The sequence below is a fragment of the Protopterus annectens genome, chromosome 5.part0, assembly GCF_019279795.1.
Source record: "Protopterus annectens isolate FY-2018-M chromosome 5.part0, PAN1.0, whole genome shotgun sequence".
NCBI classification, from domain to species: domain Eukaryota; kingdom Metazoa; phylum Chordata; order Ceratodontiformes; family Protopteridae; genus Protopterus; species Protopterus annectens.
In genome coordinates this window covers 1842392019-1842415044 of record NC_056735.1, presented here as the reverse complement: position 1 = coordinate 1842415044, position 23026 = coordinate 1842392019, and the positions used below count along the sequence as shown (strand labels likewise).

The following is a 23026-nucleotide window of genomic DNA, read 5'->3' as shown; positions in this document are numbered from 1 at the left end:
GTTTCCCTAATGGGGGGTGGGGGTGGGATGTGGATGTCTAGGGTGATTAGCTTGTGGTCAGATCTGACCAACGAGGAACTGACCTCTGGTGTGGAACCATGTTGCCCATGATGGTAATGACCAGGTCTAGGATACTGCTGCCCCTGGTGGGGGTGTGGATAAGTTGATCCAAAGCATTGGAATTTATGAATTCCAGAAAATGTTGAGCACAAGAGTTGGTACATGAGTTGTTTTGCTAGTTAATGGTGGGGTAGTTGAAATCACCCATTATTAGGATGTTAGGTTGTACCCTAATATTTTCCAGTGTATCAAGAAATGAGGAGTCGGAATCATGGGGCATGGTTGGGGATCTGTAACAAGCTAAAATTTGGATTGCAGTCTTGCCCAGAGTTAGTTGCATTTGGATAATCTCGGATGCATTATGCTGAGCAACTAGCCTGGAGGTGTGGATATCCTTAATGAGTATGGACATGCCTCCACCTTTAGTGTTTCGGTCCAGGTTAGGTGGACCAACGGATTGGTATGAATTATAGCCTGGTAATGCAGGGGTGCTCTCTGGAGTCTTGAACCAGGCCGCTGTCACTGCACAGATGTTGATGCTCTCCATTTTAAGGAGTTCCTCAAGTGAGTGCATTTTGAGGTTTAGACTTCTAGCATTAAGTAGCATTACCCTCAGATTTTGGTTGCTTGTACCTGTTATGGTGCTGAATTTGTCATTTGAATCTTGCCTAAAAAAGGCACTATAGGAATGGCAAGAGCCTTAGCCAGTATCCGGAATCCCAGGGGCAACAGATGGCAAAGCATCATGGTTTGCCGATCATGTCATCCCAGGCAGACAGATACTGGATCCTCTTAGAATGACACCAGAAGCTTAGCCAATTGTTGAAGTCAATAATTTTGTCCTTGTACTGTGGTATAATTCTGGGTGATGGCAGGATGCTACTCAGGGCTAGGGTCATACCTTCCTGGGCTACAAGATCAGACAGCTCCTCCATGTCTCTTTTCATGTAGTCCAGGGAGGTACTTCTCAGGTCATTCACAACAACATGGACAATGACAGAGTCATATGTGTACTTGTTGTGGAGTGACCTGAGTGCGTGCATTATGTGGCAAATCCTGGCACCTGACAGGCAGCTGTCAGTAACTTTCTCCTTGTTTAGCCTGGTGAGTGAAACATCAGTGTGCCTGACTATAGAGTCACCATGTAGGACAAGAGTTTAAGGCCTAGAATCCTCTTTGTGAGGTACTTTTGTGGCCTCTCCAGTTGTTGCAGGTGTCTAGTGAGGTACATGCCAAATGGGGCATTATACTCGATGATTGGCCTAATGATGGAAGAGTAGTGGGAGACAATGACCTCTTTCTTCCTGGATACAAAACCCTTAGTAATGAGATCTGCCACATAGAAGGACTTTCTGACCACAGTGGCAATGTTGTGGTCAAAAGAGAGGTTGCTGTCAACCTGTGTTCCCAGATCTCTTATAACGGCTTCTGTGTTCAGTGGACTACCATCGATGTGGTAATTCATGGGAACCGGGTTTTTCCCAATGGGGATGACGACACATTTTTTGGCATTGAGCTTAAGGCCATGGTTCTGACACCAGTCATTAGTCTCGGTGAGGCCTTTCTGTAGGATGTCGATATGACTTGGGGAGTTAATAATGGCTCCCAACTTGCAATTGTTTGCAAACTTTGTCAGCCAGAGTCCCTTCGTGTTGGCCTGGAATTCTGAGAAGTAGATACCAAACAGGAGAGGACCCAGGACTGATTCCTGTGGGACTCCACTCATGACTGATCGGCAGTCTGACTTGGAGTCAGGTACTTTCACTCTGTGGGTTCTATCTGTGAGCCAGTTAGCAACCCACCTAGTGATATAGGGGTTGATGCCTAGCTTAGTGAGTTTTTCTATGATTCCTGAGTGGGGAATGGTATCACAGGCCTTGGCCAGATCAAGGTAGGCTGTATGAACCACCTTACCTTCATCCACAGCTCTGGTGACTGACTCAAAGAAGTTGACCAGTTTGAACAGGCATGATCTACCCTTCACAAAACCAAACTGTGTGGGATCCATAGTTTGGAGATTCCCTATATCCTTGTTTATTAGGTCCATGATAATGCATTCCATAGCTTTGCATATCAGACTCATCAGGCTAATGGGGCGATAGTTCCCAGGGTCTGTAGTTGCTCCTCCTTTGTGGAGAGGGATGACTGTAGCAGTGCAACATTTGGTAGGGATAAAGCCTGAGGTGAGGCTGTGATTGAACAGGGCACATAGGTGAGGTGCCAGTTCACTCTGTAGTTCATGTAGAACACAGCCAGGGATATTGTCAGGTCCCATAGCAGCTGTATTCTTGGCCTTGAACAGTGCTATTTTAACCTTTACAGCAGTAATACTGGGTGCCTGGAAATCTACTGGTATTGTGATTGGTCCTTTGGGAGGGGGAGGAGAGGTGTAAAGTTGGCACTGAGTTTGTCAGCCAATATATTGGCAATATCTGTTGGCTCAGTAAAGGAGGTACCATTGTGCAGTAGCTCAGAGCAAATCTGGGTATTGCCGTGGAGATTCTTTACATAACTGTAGAAGGCCTTGTGGTTGTCTTTACTATCTGCAGTAATTTTGTTTTCATAGCTAGCTTTAGAGGATTTGATGAGGGATCTCAACTTTTTGTTGAGGCTGATAAGGGAGTTTTTCCAGTCTTGAGAGTTCACCTTATTCCGCATCAGTTTCCACCTTCTGTTGTAGAGTTTGTTTATGTCAGGGGACCACCAGATTGGCTTCCTTTTTTTGGAGGAGAGCATCTTGGTTCTATTGGGTATGGCAAGTTCCATGCATTTCTGTACATGTTTGTACAGTGCATTGGTGTATGATTCGGCGGTCATGCAAATATTCTCCATTTCCATGGGTGCTGTGAAGTTAGCCACCTCCGTTTTTAGGAGCCCAAAGTTAGCTTTGGAGAAGTTTTTCATGGTGGTTACCTTTGTGGGGGGGGGGGGATTTCCAAGGTGATTAGTTTGTGATTGGATTTTTGGTGTAGAGAAACAGTCGCCCATGTTAGTAATGACCATGTCAAGGATGTTGCTACCTCTAGGGGGGATAAGAATGAACTGGTCCAGGGTATTGGAATTAATGAATTCCAGGAAACATTGGGCAAGTGTAATGGTACATGAGTAGTTTTCCCAGTTAATGGAGGGGTAGTTGAAGTCACCCAGTATGAAATTGTTAGGTTGGACCCTAATATTCTCCAGGGTGCTTTGGAATGTGGAGTGTGAGTCTTGGGACATGGTTGGGGACCTATAGCAGACTACGACCTGAATCGCTGTCTTACCCAATGTTAGCTGCACCTGAAGTATCTCTGATGCAATATGTTGGGCTGCCAGTCATGAGGTGTGCACATCCTTTATGAATATGGAAACACCACTGCCTTTAGAGCTTCAGTCCAAGTTATGGGGCCGAAAGGTCTGGAATGAGTTATAGCCTGGTAGTGCAGGGATGCTTTCTGCTGCCATGAACCAGGTCTCTGTTACAGCACAAATGTCGATGTTCTCCATTTTAAGGAGTTATTTGAGTGAGTGCATTTTGAGATTTAGACTTCTAGCATTGAGCAGCATGACCCTCAGATTGCATTTATTTTTAGCTGTTATGGTGGTAATTTGGTCTTTGGAGCACTACCTAAAAATGCACTATAGGGGTGGCAACAGCCTTGGCCAGTATCCGGAAGCCCAGGGGTGACAGATGCAAGCCATCTCTGGCAAAGCATCGAGGTCTGTCAATCATGCAATCCCAGGCAGACAGATACTGGATCCCCTTAGAATGACACCAGAAACTTTGCCAATTGTTGAAATAAATATTTTTTGCTTGTACTGTGACATCATTCTGGGTGATGGTAGAATGCTGCTTAGGGCTAGGGTCATAACCATCTGGACTACATAATCTGAGAGCTCCTCCATGTCTCTTTTCATGTAGTCCAGGGAGGTACATCTCAGGTCATTCACACCCATGTGTACAATGACAGAGTCATATTTGTACCTGTTGTGGAGGGACCTGAGTGCCTGCATTATGTGGCAGATCCTGGCATCCGACAGGCAGCTGACTGTTACTTTCTCCTTATTCAACCTAGTGAGTGGGACATCAGTGTGCCTCACTATCAAGTCACCTATGAATAGTGTGCTGGGCATGCTGTTTTGCCTTAGGGGCTTTGGTTGAGAGGCACACTGTTTAGGAGAGTTATGTGTCTTGTGATTAGTGTTGTGTTGTGGTGGTCGAGTGCATTTCTGCCTTGGAGGTCTCTGCTGTTTGGGTAGATTTTTATTGAGAGCCTCCGTGAAGGTGAGTGTGTGGTTTGTGTTTTTATGTGAAGGCAGTGCTGGTGTGTGTTCTGGAGGGCTATGTATTCCTTGTGGTGTGGTGCAAGTGCTGTTTTTCTCCTCCTGACCAGCTATTCCGGTCTTGGCTGGAGAGTGCATGGCTTCCAGTTTAGATATATAAGTGCAGCTCTTGCAAGTCTTAGTGTTGGGAGGTAAGAGGAGAGGGTTGTCGGTGTACATGAGGCAGTTGCTATATTGCCTCAGGATGCCAAAGTTCACTAGATTAATAGGAGAAAGCACTGGGAACTGACTTTTAGACATGCCTGGAGGGGAAGGCATTAATAATAAGTACAGGAGCTGTTTCCTTGTAGAACATTTAGTGCTGGTAGCACTTTTGTGTGCTGTAATAATTGCTACAAGAAGTCTGGTGGGTAAAGTGCTAGACTAATAAGCTAGTAAAAGTGCAGGAGAGGAGAGGAGAGAACTAGCAGATCTAAGGGAAAAACTGAAGAGCAGACTTTGGCACCTCTCAGAAACTTACAAACAGTCCTGAAAGCAATCTGTATCTGGACTAGACTAGTTACAGGAAAGGTGGGAAACAAGTGCAAATACTGGCTTTTAAACCAGAAAGTTGAAAGAGATGGAAAAACTGCCCAAACAGCCAATAAACTACAAATTCTGGGCCAGAAACCACTCCTCTTGTGGTAGATGGGCTACCTAGTGCTTACCACTCCCACCGATAAGCTATAAGGCTTCCCTCCAACACAGAAAGACCTGGGGGGCTCAGATGCTTACATACAGTCCTGGATACAGCAAATCTGTATCTGGATTAGACTAGTTACAGGAAAGGTGGGACATGCACAAACGCAGCTTTTAGACCAAAAAGTTAAAAGAGATGAAAAAAACTGCCCAAATGACCAATAAACTACAGTTTCTGGGCCAGAACCACTTCTCTTGTGGTAGATAGGCTAGCTAGTGCTTACCACTCCCACTGACAAGCTAGAAGGCTTCCTTCCCATACAGAAAGACTTGGGGTGCTCAGAAGCTTACAGTCTTGGATACAGCAAATCTGTATCTGGACTAGACTAGTTATAGGAAAGGTGGGAAACAAATGAAAATGTGGGCTTTTAAACCAGAAAGTTGAAAGAAATGGAAAAAGCTGCCCAAACAGCCAATAAACTACAATTTCTGGGCAAGAAACCACCCCTCTTGTGATAGATAACCTACCTAGTGCTTACCACTCCCACTCATAAGCTAGAAGGCTTCCCTCAATGCAGAAAGGCCTGGGGGGCTCAGAAGCTTACAAACAGTTCTGGATGCAGCAAAACTGTATCTGGGCTAGACTAGCTACAGGAAAGGTGGGAGACAAGCGCAAACCCAGGCTTTTAGACCAGGAAGTTGAAAGAGAAGGAAAAACTGCCCAAACTGCCAATAAACTACAATTTCTGGGCAAGAAACCACTCTTGTGGTAGATAGGCTACCTAGTGCTTACCACTTCACTAGAACAGTACCTTACTGGGACCTAGGACTAATGATCGCCTACACATTTCAATGAAACTGAAACAGGCGAGCACACTTTCGCAAAAATGCTTTTTCACCAAAAAAGCACTTTCGTGAAATTGAGCTAAAAAAAGAAAAAACATGAGAAAATGGCTTTTGCTTAGATCACGGCACAGTGGGGATAAGGGTATATTGCCTTTTCTCCCACTGTAATGTCATCTTGGAATGAGAATATAAAAGTAGGGTGTGTGTGTGTGTGTGCTTGCCCCCCTGCATAAATGTGATTAGTGTTATCTTTTTTTTTTTTTTTCGGAGATTGCCAGAAAGTGCTTTTTTAGTGATAAAGCACTTTCGTGAAAGTGTGCTCGACAGTTTCAGTTTCGTTGAAACGTGTCATCGGTAATTAGTCCTTGATCACCTTACTGTATTGTGGTGGTTTCACTTTCAAAAAAACTTTTATCCTGCCCTGGAAAAGCTTGCTTCAGTTTCCAATTCATTGATGTCATCAAGGCCAATGAATACAGGTAGTTTTCTGGCCAATTCACTCCCCAAACTGACATCACCACTACTGTCCTAAAAACGCAACCATGCTGTGATGTCACAGCTCCCTGGTCCTGCCCCTACCCATACAGAAAATAAAGGCTAGAACAAGGAAACAGTACATGAGTGAAGCCACCTGCTTAGAGCTGTCAATTACAGCAGGTAACAGCTCAAATTACCCTTAGCACTTTGACAGCTAGGGAAGTTAGGTGTGTAGGGAGTGGTAGATGAGTCAAAGTAGTACAATTCAGGCTTCACAAAAGACTACAGTTTAGCTATTTTAAAAAGAAGCAACAGTAAAAGGTACTTTGAAAGTCTGTTCTGTGGCATTTGCACTGTTTGTTTTTTAAGCAATCATTGAACAGCATAAAATATTACTTAAAACGTATTGAGTGAAAGACAGCAGTGTATGCATGTAAAATCAATGCAGTGGCAGGAGCTTTAGGATGTAATTTTTTTTTACAGACAAGCACTGCATTGTGGGATACCTAGAGGCAGACTAAACAATCAGGATCACTTCAAGATGCTAGACCCCTTGTGGGCAGACTCAGAAATTATGTATAAAAATATTTAAAAACCTGTAAATAGTCCCAGAGTGGTGTTAAAATGTAGGAAACACCAAACCATGATGAAATAAACATGTTTTTGAGTCTATGGGTGCAGTTCTCCTTTAATTATTCTGTCCCTCCTAGCCTGTATGATGTAACAGATGATGAGACAAACATAGGAAAGAAAGGTAAACAGAAATAAGTTCAACCATAAAACAAATGGAATAATCATTAAATTATGCTTTTTATGTATGGAGTTTAGTATTAGATTACAGGGAATAAAGAATATAAGTTTTTTCAGCATATCCTGAATTCTTCTGCATCTGTTAAGAAAACATGATGTGTGGGTACAGTTCCCCTTTAATCCCCTTGATTCCTGAGGTCTTATAAGATAGGAAACCACTTGTTTCCTGGCAGCTTTTCTTTCAAATCCTCTGCTAAAAACACACTTCATAAGATTTGCAATATCTAACAAATTATGTAAGTTACAAAAATGTTAAATGTGAAAGTTCTTCAGAACATAATGGGCTGCAAACTGGAGTTAGTATCAAAGATCTCTCTGTAGCTGTTAATTTTATATAGCAAATGTATAAAAGAAAATTGTAATTTTTTAGTCAAAAATTACTAGTATTATGGTCAAACACAGGGTTATAGCTCTGTAAGTGTGCAAGATATGTCCAAGACATAAGTGGGAGAATTATTTTCCTGTTTGGAAGCTTTCCAACGATATATGACAAGAAAGGGTAGCGTACTATTGTTTGGTGATATTGCAGAATCTATGCACATTATGCATACAATGCTTTCACAATATTTCAAAACAATATTAATTAATAAAATCATCTGTTGAATGGCAATCATCCATGGCAGCATTGTGTGCTTTAATATTTTGTGTATGATAGCACTATTTGTTCACATGTAGGACACAAAGCTTTTAATAAATGCAATTATGAAAATATAGCTAACAGTCATAACTTCTTTGCCAAAAAGTGTTTATATCTCAGAATGCCTTCACAATCCCTATTTTGTTTTAATGTCATTATTTACTAATACCCAGTGATTGTGTAAACCACCACCAATGTGACAGTAAGACTCTCAATTTTTGCATTATTAATGGAAAATGGAATATATCTCACATTTTCATACCTTTTGCAAACACACTTTAATCACTCCAGTCCTGTATATCCCACTCTGATCATTTCACTAAGCATGCTTAGCAAATCATGTCCGATTATAGATATCACTGTGCTGCCTTAGTTTTAGGTCTAAATCTGTACAAGACTCTAGAAATTATAGCTTGAAATTACTGACTTCATTAACTCCAATGCCTTGGCCCAGCTAGTTGACACCTCACAAGGAGTGCCAACATCCTGGATCTGGTGCTTACCAATATGGGGGACCACTGTAGCACCCCCATTGTGAGCTCTTCCCTGGTGAGATCTGATCATAAATCAGTCCCATTCGAAGTTACTATCACACCTGACTCCCCTGTAGCACAAACTCAACTAAAAAACTTCTCCTAAGCAGATTATAACCTCTTACAGGATGGTATAATTACTATGCCAAGTTCTACACAAATGCTTTATACAAACACTTGATCAACTGCATTGACACGGCCATGCCTGATAGGACCAAAACAAGCTCCTTAAGGAAGAGTAAATCTGTCTGGTGGACAACTGCCATTAACAGGCTTTACAATAAGAGGAAGAAATTGCTGTCTAAGAATAAGAGGGAGCGAGCCCCAAACTGGAAGCACTCCCTCCTTAGCTTAGCAAGCAAATAAGACTCCTTGTGAAGTCCTCCAAAGCTAACTATGAATCCAAATTAGTTTCCTCAACTAAGGAGAACCATAAGGCATTCTTTAGTTACATCCGTAACCTAAAAGGAAAGGCTCAGATTTGTGCCAAACTGGTAGCTAATGATACCACATATATTGAGCCTGTGGACATTGCTAATCAGTTAGCCAACAGGTTCTGTGAAAACTTCACTGTCCTTTCCCTGCCACACTTACCCCAAGACGTACATACCACCTATTCTCTACCCTTTATCTCTAAAGAGCAGGTCGTTAACACCCTCGCTAAGGTCAAAAACACAGCATCCATAGGACTTGATAACATCCAAGGCTGCATCTTACATAGGCTCAAACAAGAATTAGCAATGCCATTGGGTACTCTTTTCAGTCGTAGTCTAAGCACTGGTTTCATCCCAGATGAATGGAAAAAGGCCACCATCATCCCCTTGTATAAAGGTGGTGCTTCCACTGACCATAGAAACTATAGACCTATTAGCCTGACTAGCCTTATCTGCAAGGCTATGGAGAGAATTGTCATGGAGCTTATCAGCAAAGACATTGGAAACTCCAAACACTTGACACAACTCAGTTTGGATTTGTTAAAAGGAGATCATGCCTGTTAAACCTGGTGGACTTCTTCAAGACAGTCACCAAGGTCCTTGATGAGGAGAAATCTGTGCATACAGCCCACCTAGACTTAGCCAAGGCTTTTGACACTATCCCCCACTTAGGCATAATTGACAAACCCACCCAGCTAGATATTAACCCGTATAATATTAGATGTGTCACTAACTGGCTCACTGATAGAACCCATATAGTCAAAATAGGGGAATCCACCTCCAACAGCAGACCTGTAACCAGTGGTGTTCCACAGGGATCAGTCCTGGGAACTCTACTGTTTGGAATCTATTTCTCCAAAGTGCAAGCTAAAACTCAAGCCTTGTGGCTGACAAAGTTTGCTGATCACTGCAAACTGGGAGCAGTCGTAGAATCTCCAAATAATGTCAACATTCTACAAACGGGTCTTATACAAACAAATGAGTGGTGTCAAAGTCATGGCCTTAAACTCAATGTAAAAAATGTATTATCATCCCTTTCAGTAAGAGTGATGTTCCTGCTAACTGCCACATCAATAACAACACCCTAAGTATGCACTCAGTGGTGAGAGACCTGGGCACACAGGTTGACAGCAACCTTACCTTTGACCACCATGTCTCCACAGTGGTAAGAAGGGCATTCTATATTGCTCGTCTCATAAGTAAGGGCATTGCCTCCAGAAAAAAAAAGTTATAATCTCCCTGGACTCTTCCCTCATCAGGCCAATACATTTAGGGTTACCACCTGTCCCACTTTGCAAGGGACAGTCCCTCTTTGGGCAGTTGTGTCCTGCATAAAAATTGAAAAAATGGCAAATGTCCTGAGATTTTAGGACAAAAATATTTCTTATATTGTATGTAATACTTGCATAACACAGTTATTCTGTATCTCAAACACCTAAATAGTATATGAAACAGAATAAGCAACTAGAATGCTACAAGAATAATCTTTTATTTAGGCAAAAAAAGTGAATTTCTGTCCTTTGTACTGGACAAAATCTGACATTTGTACCAAAAATGTCCCACTTTGGGCATTTGAAAAGGTGGCAACCCTATAAGTTAGTACAATGTCTCTTTTGGTATGTAGCTTTCCAAGCACCTGCAGCTATTGGAGAAATAACAAAGGTTCCTCAGAAGGAAAATTCAAGGTCTTCAGCATCTGTCCTATGAGGATCATCTGAAATCACTGTCACTTTATTCTGTTTCATACAGACTACTCAGAGACGATCTCTGCCTTGCATGTAAATCAAATGGTACATGGGTTACTCGCTCTAATGGCCTTAACCTGGTATGTAACATTAATAGAACCTGCTGGAGGGACAGATTTGTCTCCCAGAGGTTTGGAACAGACTCCCACTTCATGTCAAGCAGAGCACCTCATTAGCCCTCTTACAAAGCAATCTGGATGATTGGATGGGTAGCTGTAAATTCACCCCAGGGGTTCCACCTATGTCCCACATGGACAGATGCTGATTATGGAAATAAGGGTAAAACTTGGCTAGGCTTGTAAGGACCCTAGGGTCATTAGCTTAGTAACATCCTATGATCCTGTGATTCTGTGAGTGTACTCATTTCAGCAGTATATGGTAGTCTCCTGTAAAGATGACTATTTTCTTACAGGATACCCAACAACTCTGCTTTCCTGATGACAATACTCTTGTAGGAGGCAATGAATTAACAACGCCAAATGACTGTATTTAGATGCTGAAGAATGTAGCAAGGTTACCTTGTGACAAATATTTTGAAAGAGTTAAAGTCCCTAAAGGACTTCTGTACTTAAAAGCTAAAATAGTCAATGCCTGTCTGAAGGGAGGGCCTTAGCAATATGTGATAAAATTTACAAGAAATCAAATTAGATGCACATAATCACCAAGTTCTTCAAAAGCAACTCCTTACCAGAGATGCTTGATCCTTCTGGTAAATAAAATGCTATGCATATCAGTCAAAAGAAATTTGTTGTTTGTGTGTCACATGTGTTGTCAGAAAGATTACTGAGTTTAAAACTATGCTTATCAAAGTATACCATCCAAGTTTGAAAAACAATTTTTTCAAGAGAGGCAGAGTTCTGTAAAATGGAATGGTTTTGTCATGCTAGCCCTGCTGCTCCTTCATATTATTTTTAATTACATTCAAGAGATGTGTAGCACAGTGAGACACATATTTATGCTCCTCTATGGGAGATTGAGGCAAAATTCCTCAGAGTCAATTGTTCAAAGAAAAAACTTTGAGGAACATAACATCCAGTGCTGTTTTCCTTGGGAAATCATTGCCAGTGCATTCTTAAAGTGTGCACCAGCAAAGATTCCCTTCATTTGGGAGACGCCCCCCTTCTTTGAGTTGGTGCAAGTTGGTATATATATATATATATATATATATATATATATATATATATATATATATATATATATAAAGTTTGGGGTGCAAAGGTGATTGCCTTCCGGCAAAAATGCTTAAAGTTCATTTTTTCTCCCTTCTGTGTTTCAAGTATTATTTCTCCTGTTCTGCAATTTATAATAAAACCTATGTATTTGTACACTTGAATTATTTCCACTTGGTGTCTTAGGTTGTCTTACAAAACATGCTTAGACAGATAAGTCTATTGTTATCCAACTCATCTAGCCTTGTTTCCTTGGCAAAATGTCTCATAACGTAAGCAGTTTATATGCAGATGCAAGTCACAATACCTTGAAGTCTATACATTGTTACTGCAATCAGTTATTGATTTAGCGTTCACGTTTTTCTCATGAGTTGTTTGTTTGCTACATTTGCAGTACAGGTAAAATAGTGAGCTAATATCAAAAGTCAAGAGAAGGTACACATATATCAATATATATTGATGAAGTATTCCAGAATTGTTCATTAATTTTGTTTTGTTTGTTTATTTTAATATGTTAATCATGGTAGAGTCTTAGCTATCTACCTAAACTGTTTCAGGTTCAGCCTGGGACAAAGTACAATAAAATGAGACATTAATTATAGGTTCAGAATAATAAGTGCAGTTACACTGAATACATATGAATCAGTAGTCAGATAAGTCAAAGTTAAGTACAAATCACTGTGTACAAAAGCTGTACAGAAAATTTCTGTATGATACAACCAGACATGAAGACGGTAGAAGAACAATTCAAATTATTTACAATATTTACAATTACTGCATAAAAGATATGCTGAAGAAGAGAGAGAAGGCGAAGACGATTTTATCATTTCTCTGTTTTCCCATCTCACTAAGGAGTCAGTAAGCTAGCATGAAAGAAATTTTCCCCAGGGGATTTTTTGAGTAGAAAAGGGGGATAAGGATGAATATGTCAGGTTATACAAATGTTTTTAAAATATTTGCAGAATGCATCTTTGAATAAGAATTATTTCAAGGATAACCCTAAAGGTAGGGTATCAGGTAGTTTGCTTTAGCTTAGATGGCAGGGATTCCCAGGTTTGTGGTTCCATCACAGAAAAAAAATTATGTTTGTGCAGCTTGGTTCTGGGGACCGAAGAGTGATGGTACATGGTTATACTGACATAAGGTTATCGTTAGATGTACCTGTTCTTTGAATAATAGGAAATAATCCAGATTAACTAGTTTAAAGAAGAGAACTTAGAAATAATTTAATTTTATGTATTACTGCAGAGTCGCATCTTGGTCAAGTCAAAGGAGGTAACTGCACTGAACAAAAGCCGTTAGGGGGCATAATCAGCACTACAGAAGAAGTGTCATTTCACCCCTGAAACTATTAGAGTGATCACTTTTGTTGGCAGTTGGGTGCAAGCAGCGTTTGTGTGTGTGTGTGTGTATGTGTTAGGAAATGGTCCTCATTCATGTGAAGCACAGCTGTTCCCTAAGTTTATTCACATTCAAAGGAAATCACAAATTTTCCTTTGGCTTTTCACCTGTGTCCCTTCTGGACAGATGCAGCTTGTAGATAGCCAAGGTGCAGGCATGCACCAAAGCTATTCTAGTCCTTGGGCATGGGTAATTGGGAAAATTGGGGCATGAATGGCTAGGCTTAAAAAGGCTCTAGGACCATTAGCCTAGTAATCTCCTACAACCTATGAAAAGTAGCAAGGAGCTAGTACAGACAGCTCCTTGCTACATTTTATGAAAGGTGTCTCAGACATAAAATGAGCTATTATGTGGAAACATAACATTTATTTGTCTGGAGGACATTTTCTTTTGTTCTCAACTGTGGATGAATTTCTTTTTCTGGGTCTTTATCTGTGTATGTGTGTGGGGGGTGTTACTTGGGGGAATCACCTTGGGTGCCAGTTGAACTATCTACAGTTTTGTGTTATGGGTCATCATTTCACTTTGAGAGTACATGGCAATGATGCTCTGTTTCTAGGGTAAGTTTAATAAATCTTCTTATGCTTTATGCTAACGTTTGCAGCAGCAGTTACAACTAGCCCATATTCAAGCCAAGTGAGGAGTACTCATTTAGCAATTGCCATTCTCTCTTCTGGAAATAGAAAATGAGAGATTCACTTTGCCCAGAAAAGGAGTGTACTGATTTTGGATGTGGTAATTTCTATATTGTATCTGAAGACAATGTGTTTCATATGTTTTACTTAGTGTTCAGACCTGAATGTCATTTAGTAAAACAAATTAATTGAAAGAATCATCAGACACATAATCGTCTATCCAGTAATCCAAGCTGATTTGAAATAAATCTATGTTTGCGGCCATTTGAATATATCAAGAGATTTTATTCCTGACTATAGGAATTAATTGTGCAAGGAATTTAAATCTTATTACACTAAACATCAAAGTTAATGTTTTTATATTTGTGTTTGCAAGAGTTAGATATCAGATGAATATTAAACAAAATCTGTAGTAGTTCATCCCTATATATAGGCTTTATAAGCAATGATATATTCCAGTACAGTCTTATATAAGGTTTGTAAAGTGAGACCAGATTATTTTCATTTCTTAGAGATGTTGATTTTTAATAATAATAAACCCACCTGAGCAAAAGCACACTTTCTAATAACACTGAGATGTTTTTTGAAAGGTAAATTAGATGATATGTGAATTCCCAAATATTTATATTCATTTACTACTTCCAAATATGAACCTGCCAGGTGTAACAGATGTCTTATAGATGACTTGCCAAAGTATATAACTTGAAATTCATCAATACTAATTTGTAGACCCATATTTTTCGGCCAGTTCAGAAACGTTATTTAGAATCAAGTTAAATGGCAAAGAATCTTTCACAGAATTAGTTATAAATCCCAGCTGACAATCATATGCGTATTTAGAATACCAACAGTAATTGTTAGTTGGACTTGTAGAGAATACAAGATTAAATAACAAAAGTCGCAGTACTGAGCCCTGAGGCACGTCTCTCATCGCAGAAAGATAGTCAGAATTTGTTCCTGGTATAGAAACGCATTGTGTTTTACCAGTCAGCCATTGATTACTTCAGTTGATCAAATGGAGATTAATTGTACACCCTCTTAATTATGTATTTATTGTAGAATGAAGATGTGTATTGAAGGCCTTTGACAAGTCTACACACACCATCCTTGCACAAAGGCCATGTTCAGTTGCTGTGCTAATGTAATAATAAAATTCAGCCAGATTTGACAGCATAAACTTTCTATAAGTAAATCCACATTGACTTGACTCATGAATTTTAAAATAATTAACAGAATCTAAAACATGTTCAAGTAGACATATCTCAAAATATTTGCAATGTTAACAAGGTCAGACTGATTGGCCTGCAGTTGTCCTTTCTGTAAATGGGAATTATATTGACTTTTTCTATGGCTCTGGAATAATAAAGTCCATTAATAGCTTATTAAACATGTTGTATAGAATTGGACAGATCTGTTCTTTGAGTATGAGATAATATAGTTGGTATACTATCAGAGTCCATGGCAGTAGTAGGGATGATTTTATTCACAGAGTTGTAGATTATCTTTATTATATTTATTATAATTGTAGATAATCTTCTGTTATTATGGGACATGATGCAGTACCAGTTGGTAGAGGCTAAAATATATGTTTTTTATTACTTGCAACAATGTTAACAGTTTCTGTAAAATAGGCATTGAATGCTGATTGTTGATTCAGTCATAGTCCTAATTATCTGAAATGTTTGGTGGTTTCAAATGGTATCTGACTTTTGTGAAGTATATTCCACTCATGGTGAATAGAAAGAAGTTTTTGCTGGGTCTGGGTTCCAGAAATAATTGCTTTAGTTTTTTGGTGTTTAGTATGAGTTCATTATTGATTAATGAACTAGATAGTTGTTGGATGTCTGTCTCAAGTATTTTTTTATTATTTTATGTAAGGAATTAGACCCTCAGATTAGCATGTCATTCATGTAAACTATGATAGTAAGATGTGACAAGTCAGCTGGGAGTGTTTAAAAATAAGGAGAAAAATGCTGGTGAAAGGACAGATCTCTGTGGGACGCTTTTAATTAGGGTTTAGTAGGCAGGGTTGAATTTCCTTTTTGTACTGTAAAATGCCTGTTAGTAAACTTTTAAACCATGGAAGAGTTGGCTCAACTAGACCAAAGGCCCTGACTCTGACTTCAAAAATAAAGCCTTTTAAGTTGCCTTTGCCAGTGTTTTGCAAGATGTCATTAGTCACAGTACATAAAACAGTCATGGTGCTTCTTTCTGACTAGGATCCATTATGGTTACAAGACAGAACCTTATAATTTTGCAGATATTCAGAGTTGAGAATAAATAATATTTCCAAATATCTTACTTAGGGGTGGCAGAATGGGGATAGGTCTAATTTTTGTTTTTGTGGATGATAGTTTAGGACCTTTAAGGATTACTTTAAATAGAACTTGCTTCCAAGGTTTGGACATGATGTTTTATGCATGAGTTGAAAAGCATTGTGAGATGTTGTAGATGGTGTTGTTTACAGAGGGGTGAATAAAACAAGGGTATCAAACCATTTAAACCTGTGGGTGAGACAGGGGAAGTTGGTCTAGTAGTTTTTAATATGTTTTGTTTTTATAGCTTTGTAGTAAAATGGAGGAGTGAACGAGGGTAGCTCAGGTGTTTGAGATGAGAGATTGTAGGCTGCGGTAGGAGTAGAAAGAAGTTGTAAAAATTCTGTGAGGAAAAGATTCCTGGTGTGCAAGTTATTGTATTGTCTATTACCGAGTTTTTGTAGAGAGAGCGCCCTGTAATCTGATTCATTAAGTGTGTCATGGCATTTTTGGGGAGAAGAATGGAGGGTACATAGTTGTGTGTCTTTTGGTGGACCTTTTGATTAGGTTTATAAGAAGACTGAATTTTTGTTTGTGATCTAGAGGAACATTTTTTACTGTTTCTATACACTGTCCCTCAATATGAAAAGATATTATAATGGTTTAGTTAACCACTGTTGACCCTTGGCAATAACGAGACATGTGACTTTGTGACTTTGAGAAATAATTTATTTTGTAAGTTTGTAAGTGTAGAAATAGGTTGGTTAGGGTATTGATTGCTATTACAGGCTAGTAATGGCAGAGAACAGAGACTAATTAATGTTGGTTATGCCATTGTTCAGGGTCAGGGCTATAATATTTGCTTTGGTTTTGGGATAAAATTAAATTAATTTTGTTGGGAGCTTCTTTGAGGAGCACGAAAGCAGAAGAAGATGATATGTGATTGCTAAGTGAAGATGGCAAAATAGTAAGTGAAGAGATGTTATTGAAGGAGATGGTAATTACAGGGACCAGGAGGAATTTTTTTCCTGATCTAAAATTGGCCTTGGTAGATTATTTCATGAGTTGATTGTGGACTACTTTGGTCAAGCAGTCATGAATATTAGTGAATATGAATATTAGTTTTGACATGGTTAAGAAAATTAATATAAAAGTGTCCTAGAATATTAATATTGTCTGAGGGTTCCACTTGAAAAGAATTTGATCTATGATGTATTTGAATTTGTAGTAGTTACTGAAGGGGGGGGTAGACAAGGATTAGGAAGATAGTACAGGAATATCTGAGGATGAATAGTTTATAGTTAACCAGCTGGGGTCAGTGTCATTGCAGGATGCATTTTGTGTGGCAAGGTTGCTTTTGTTAGGATAAGAGAACCACCTTCATTTCTTTTGCCTGGACGTGCATTGAATATATAGCTGTGGATGAAAAAATGAAGACTGAGATTAGAGGTATAAAGTTTAACCCAAGATTCTGTTGTTTTACAAAGTTTGGCTCATAGGATGAGAGAAATTTAATAAAGTTCCTCTTGTTTGTTGATTTATTTATTTATGATTCCAGCCTTAAGAAGAGAACATGTTATGATTGTTTTTAATTTAGGAAGGTTAAGTGGGCTATGACAGGAGAGCATTTTATGCAGACTGGTTTTTGTTTTGAGATAGCTCCTGATAAACATTTTATAACAGCAGTTAGATGTATAATGGACTATAAAAGTTTGTATTCACTGACAACTGAGGCAGGTCGTTTTAAGTATGTTGAATGAGAAGGTTGTCATAAAGGAGAAGTAAGGGTGATATTGCTTGGGAGTAACTGAGGGGACACTGATGGTACTTTTTAGTAAGACTGCAAAAGGACATATTTTAGTTTGGTTTGAGTAAGCAGAATATGTCTAGAGTGGTCTTGTACTGGCTAACTTTTAATTAGAGGCTTTCATTTTGTAGTAAGGAAATTAACAGAAAGGGAATGAGCGTTCTTTGTTTCATAGTGTGTGGGAAAGACAGGTAGGGAGCATAACCTTTGTTTTGTATGTTTATAAAAAGTATGTGCTAAGTGCTAAAGAGTCTGGGCAGTTACTGGACTGAATGCAAGCATTATTACGGGTGAGCTGTTTGTGATGGCTTAAAAGGTGTTTTTAAAATTGAGTGGATAATTGTGGGTGTATAGTTAAAGAGGGTATGCTCTTTAGTTGGTTAATGGGTAGCAACCGAACAGTATAAACATGGAGAGAGGTCGAACGAGTGAGGAATGGGGATGGCAGGGAGTGAAGTGTGCTACACCTTCCACTTTAGTGGGAGTCAGTCTGTGCATGTGCAGTACTGAATCCACCTGGCAATAACAGCAGTTAAAGGTAGGGGATGCAGATACTAACTCTGTATATTGTACTGCAGAAATAATTAGAATGCTCCTCCTTAAATAATGGAGACATACAAGGACGTAATATGATCTCAGGAGAGAGTTATAGGGAACAAAGAACTTTAAATAACTATAACTGATAGTTTAGTCATGGTCACACAGCCATTCAGTTTAGCAAAAAAAAAAAAGCAGCAACAAAAGGAGACAGTATCATATCAGTCTGACAGAATACCCATCAGGCACCTGCACTAAAAATAGCTGGACAAACCACTAGTATAGAGCAGTCCACAACATTTAGTTGTTGTTGTAGAATGATAAACACGGAGGTTGCACTTCATTTACACGTATAAAAATGCACGAGCCTACCCAAAATGCAGTTCAAATATTGTTACAGCTCTGACTGAACAGAGAATTGATTGCATTCAATTTGCTCCATCTCCACTGCCTATCATGTCCATAAAGGAAAGAGGCCTGATTTTCATGGCTGTGTACTTCAGTGAATACCAGTATCCATGCCAGGTAGACCATATCACTCCATTGTCATGTTTTCCTGTGTAGTTTCCACCTACGTAATACTTCCCGTTAAGATTAGCTGCGTGACACCTTTCAAAGAAAAAAATGACAAAGAATACTGAATTAGTACTAAAATGGCAAAAAACAACTCCCAAAATATTCTCCAGACAAGTTAAGTTATATGTGTCTGTCTATATCTCTCTATCCATACAGTGTGCAGCTTTTGTGTCTCTAAGCACATCACTAGAAGCAACTGCTGCAGAGGCAACTGTCACATAACAGAAAGAGAAGGATAAATTTTAAATAGACATTTATAATGTTGAATTGTTGACACAAAGTTGTTCCCATGTCTGGTATATATGTATAAATATATATATATATATATATATATATATATATATATATATATAAAATAAATAAATAAATAAATAAATATATATAATGTGTGTGTGTGTGTGTATATATATATATATATATATATATATATTTACTTTACAGTAGTACTATAATATTAGGAAAGCATATTTGCACTGAATAACTGTCACCTTAATTGTGACAGAGTGCAGTGATTTCATACAGTGTTAATGTTAGCCTGCCAGTCAGATAGGTGCATCTTGCTTGTTTAGCCATAGAAGGCACAGGCTTGTCCATAATGTACAAAACAGGGCTGTGGGATGCATAATATTATACATTCACTTATTCACTTAAAATATAATTGCACCAGCTCGTCATCATTTATATTACTTAAGGGTATTTCCTTTGCAAGTAGCTCCTGAACCATGTGAAGTGGATGTACCTTGTGATCCATACAATTTATTTAATAATACAGTTTGAGCTTTATCTGTGCCAACTTAAGCAAGGATATATTAATAAAGGATACTTTTATTCTGAACGAAATACAGGATGTGCAATAAACCTCAAATTTCTGATTATAATTATGATATTTTGGCAATCCTCATTTTAACTATTTTGACAAATACCAGGAACTTTTTTATTTTCCAGATTTTATGAACTACATACAAAAATGTACCTATTGGTGGCCATCTTAATTTGCTTCAACTATATGAAGCCATGGCTACACAGTGGTAAAGACATGAGCACTGCTGCCTGACAACTCTTTGTCCTCGGGATAGGTTCCAAGATGTGGTAACTTCTGTGCAGAGTATTCCCTCTGTCTGTGTGCATTTTTTCCATTCAGGTTTCCTTCCTCATCTGGAAGACATGCCATTGGGTCACTTACTATAAATTGTGAATAGGTACATGTGTAGAGTGCGAGCAAGTGTGCGTTTGCTCTCCAATTGTTGGCTGTCCTATCCAGGATTGGTTCTCTCCCTTGCATTACCTGCAGATATAGGCTTTGTTTCCTCTGTCACCCTGAATAAGGCAAAACAGGTATCGAAGAATGAAAGAATGAGAACCAAATGGTAATGAATGTAAGATTAAAGTTTCAGCTCTTGATGGATTGAAGTCATGTCTTCTATAAAACTGTCCCTTCACAACAGGAGATTTATGAATTAAGTTAATAAGTTAATTTTATGAGTTTACTTTTTTTAATGGACCTCTCCTATCTCCCTGTGGGATCAGTCACAGAGTCCTGCTTTCTAAAAAAACAATTGTTGAACACATTCACTCTTTGACACAGCAGTACAGGAAATGATAAATTTTTTTATCAAAATTAAAGGAAATGGCAAACATGTAAAGTGGTCTTCCTTAAGGAAACAAGCACTAAAGTATTTTATTTTTTTTTGCAGGTAGAAAACACACACACACACACACACACACACACACACACACACACACACACACACACACACACACACACACACACACACACACACGTACCTATAAAGAAAAAAATATGACTTCCAAGGATGTTGGTTCAATGATTGTCAAAGTAACCCATTTTCTTGAAAAAAAAATGCCAAACTCCCTGTAAATGTCAGACACAACTCACAGGTTAGTGTGACAGAAGTGTGTTACTCACAGGTGACCTGGCCAAAGCATTATGATGCCTTTTTAAACTTCAGGTTATTTAGGCTGCAAAGGGTGGAGTCATAAGCTATGAAATGTACTTACAGTTAAACTTCTACCAGCCCCCCAGCAAAGAGATGATCACTATACTGTAATGCTAAGGTGTCCAGTACCAGAAATGTCCTTGCTTTAAAAATTGAATAATCTTGCTGATGTTTGCAAAGGGCACCCTTTTAAGTGCTTACTGTTATTATATTTTTATGGTAGCCTGGCTAGAAAAGCATTTAGGGGGGCTGATTTTGAAAAGAAAATAATTTTTAAATTGTGGTAGCTATGTGAGGCTCTTCATTTTCCTACCACTGAGTGGATGCTACATGAATGTGAGAAGAACAGGGCTAACAGAGCCATAGTTATGTCATTTGGCATCTTGGACGATTGCCAGAATGGGGGCCTCCTTAGCCTGAGGTCGTGGGCCAAATACTAGCCCCTTGCTATAGTTACCTTGAACTGCAAACAGTGGAAAACATTCATTTAAACAGTAACTCTTCTGAGGTACCTATTGCCCCCCTAACAACTTGTGCCTGGGGCAGCTGCCCCCTCATCCCATACCAGTTGTGGTATTGAAGACTAAAACTTTGTTACAGTTGTTTACATGAGAGAAAATTAATTACTACTTATGGTAGTTAAGAACACAGTGTCATACAAAGACTACAGATATCTATTTACAATGATCATACCACATGACCAGAACTTTTTGTACACTTTCCCCACTGACTTCATGTATCACCAAGGTCTTTAGTTACATTTTTGCTTCTAGTGCTAACTGGTCACCACTTCTCCAATGTTCATGGATTTACATGTAAGCACAAGCCAGTCAGTCTATAGAACATTACAAGCCTAGTCAATAAACTATATTCAAAATTTGCTTCCAGGTTCAAGAAGTGCATCACAAGGTAGACCAGTGGTGAATCTGAGGCTGGTCTTCCAGTTATCTAGGTGGCAAGGGAACTACTCTGCTTGATATGTAATACAAGTTTGTTCCAGATGAGAGGGGTATGCTGAGTTACAAATCTAGCATGCCAACATGCCTTATTTATCTGCTGATGAAGGTTTAGGTCCTTTGGGTATTTGAGGAGCAATTTGTTTTGCAAAGAAATAGGAAGTCAAAGAAGTTTGGGTATTTCATGGCTAGAACGACTAGACAAAGATTACCACAGAAAACTCTGCAAAACACTAAGTACAGGGAGGTAGCTGTCCATCAGTCCTGATAAATGGGGTCTTCTCATCATTCCTGTTCTTAGTTAAGAGTCTCTGAGTGAGAATAGACTCCACAGGTTTCTGATCCTCCAGCATCAAAGGCAACTGTGTCACCTGTTGAGCCTCTGACACTAAATACTAAGCTTGTCTGGTACTTGAATCCAGAATCTCTCACTCTTAAAACAAGAACCATACCCCCAGGCCATCATCAATCACTTTTATTAAAACAAGAACCATGCCCCCAGGTCATCATCAATCACTTTTAAAGAACCATGCCCCCAGGCCATCATCGATCACTTTTATTAAAACAAGAACCCTGACCCCAGGCCATCATCAATCACTTTTATTAAAACAAGAACCATACCCCCAGGCCATCATCAATGTGTGTGTGTGTGTGTGTGTGGGTGTGTGTGTGTGTGTGTGTGTGTGTGTGTGTGTGTGTGTGTGTGCCTGGGTGTGTGTGTTTATGTCTATGTTTACACACAGCACCACTGGAAAAAAAATGTACAAACCTGCCTTAATGAGGGCATCATTGGAGATATGCAAATTACGTCCTAATGACATACAAGTGTTCTAGCTCACTAAATTCTGAATGCACAATGACCCTTTGCTTACTTTCACAGATCTTTATTAATGCATTCATGCCAATAAATCCAAATTCCACCAGCCACAGATATGACATTTCACCCTTTCAGTCATGAGCTACTGAGCATGTCACATTGTAGGTTGTGTGAATTTTTGAAATGTGGCCTTTCTTTCTGAACCATGTGTGAATTTTGGGACCATAGTTCAGTCTACATTTCATGAAAGCACCTGTCTCAGGACTCATTGTTTAACCCCCATACTGTACACTAGTGGGTGCGAAGTGAGGTTTGCTAATACCCACCAGGAGCTTCCCCTATAGAAATACATCCACACCCACTCCACCCTCCAACAGAGAAGAAATATCTGGCTATTCATTCCTGCTCCAGGAAAACTAGCTGAACATGAAT

The 23026-nt window shown here is 39.2% G+C and overlaps 1 protein-coding gene across 1 annotated transcript in view; it reads right to left on the bottom strand.

Moving 5' to 3' along the window:
• Positions 1–12134: 12134 nt before the first annotated feature.
• The window catches only part of LOC122801930 (fibrinogen-like protein 1), a 354154-nt gene continuing 343262 nt past the window's right edge, over positions 12135–23026 (bottom strand). Inside the window, exon 8 of the mRNA XM_044071661.1 lies at positions 12135–18896. Coding sequence (XP_043927596.1) covers positions 18716–18896 — 181 coding nt within the window. The 3' untranslated portion in view covers positions 12135–18715. The remainder of the gene's footprint in view (positions 18897–23026) is intronic.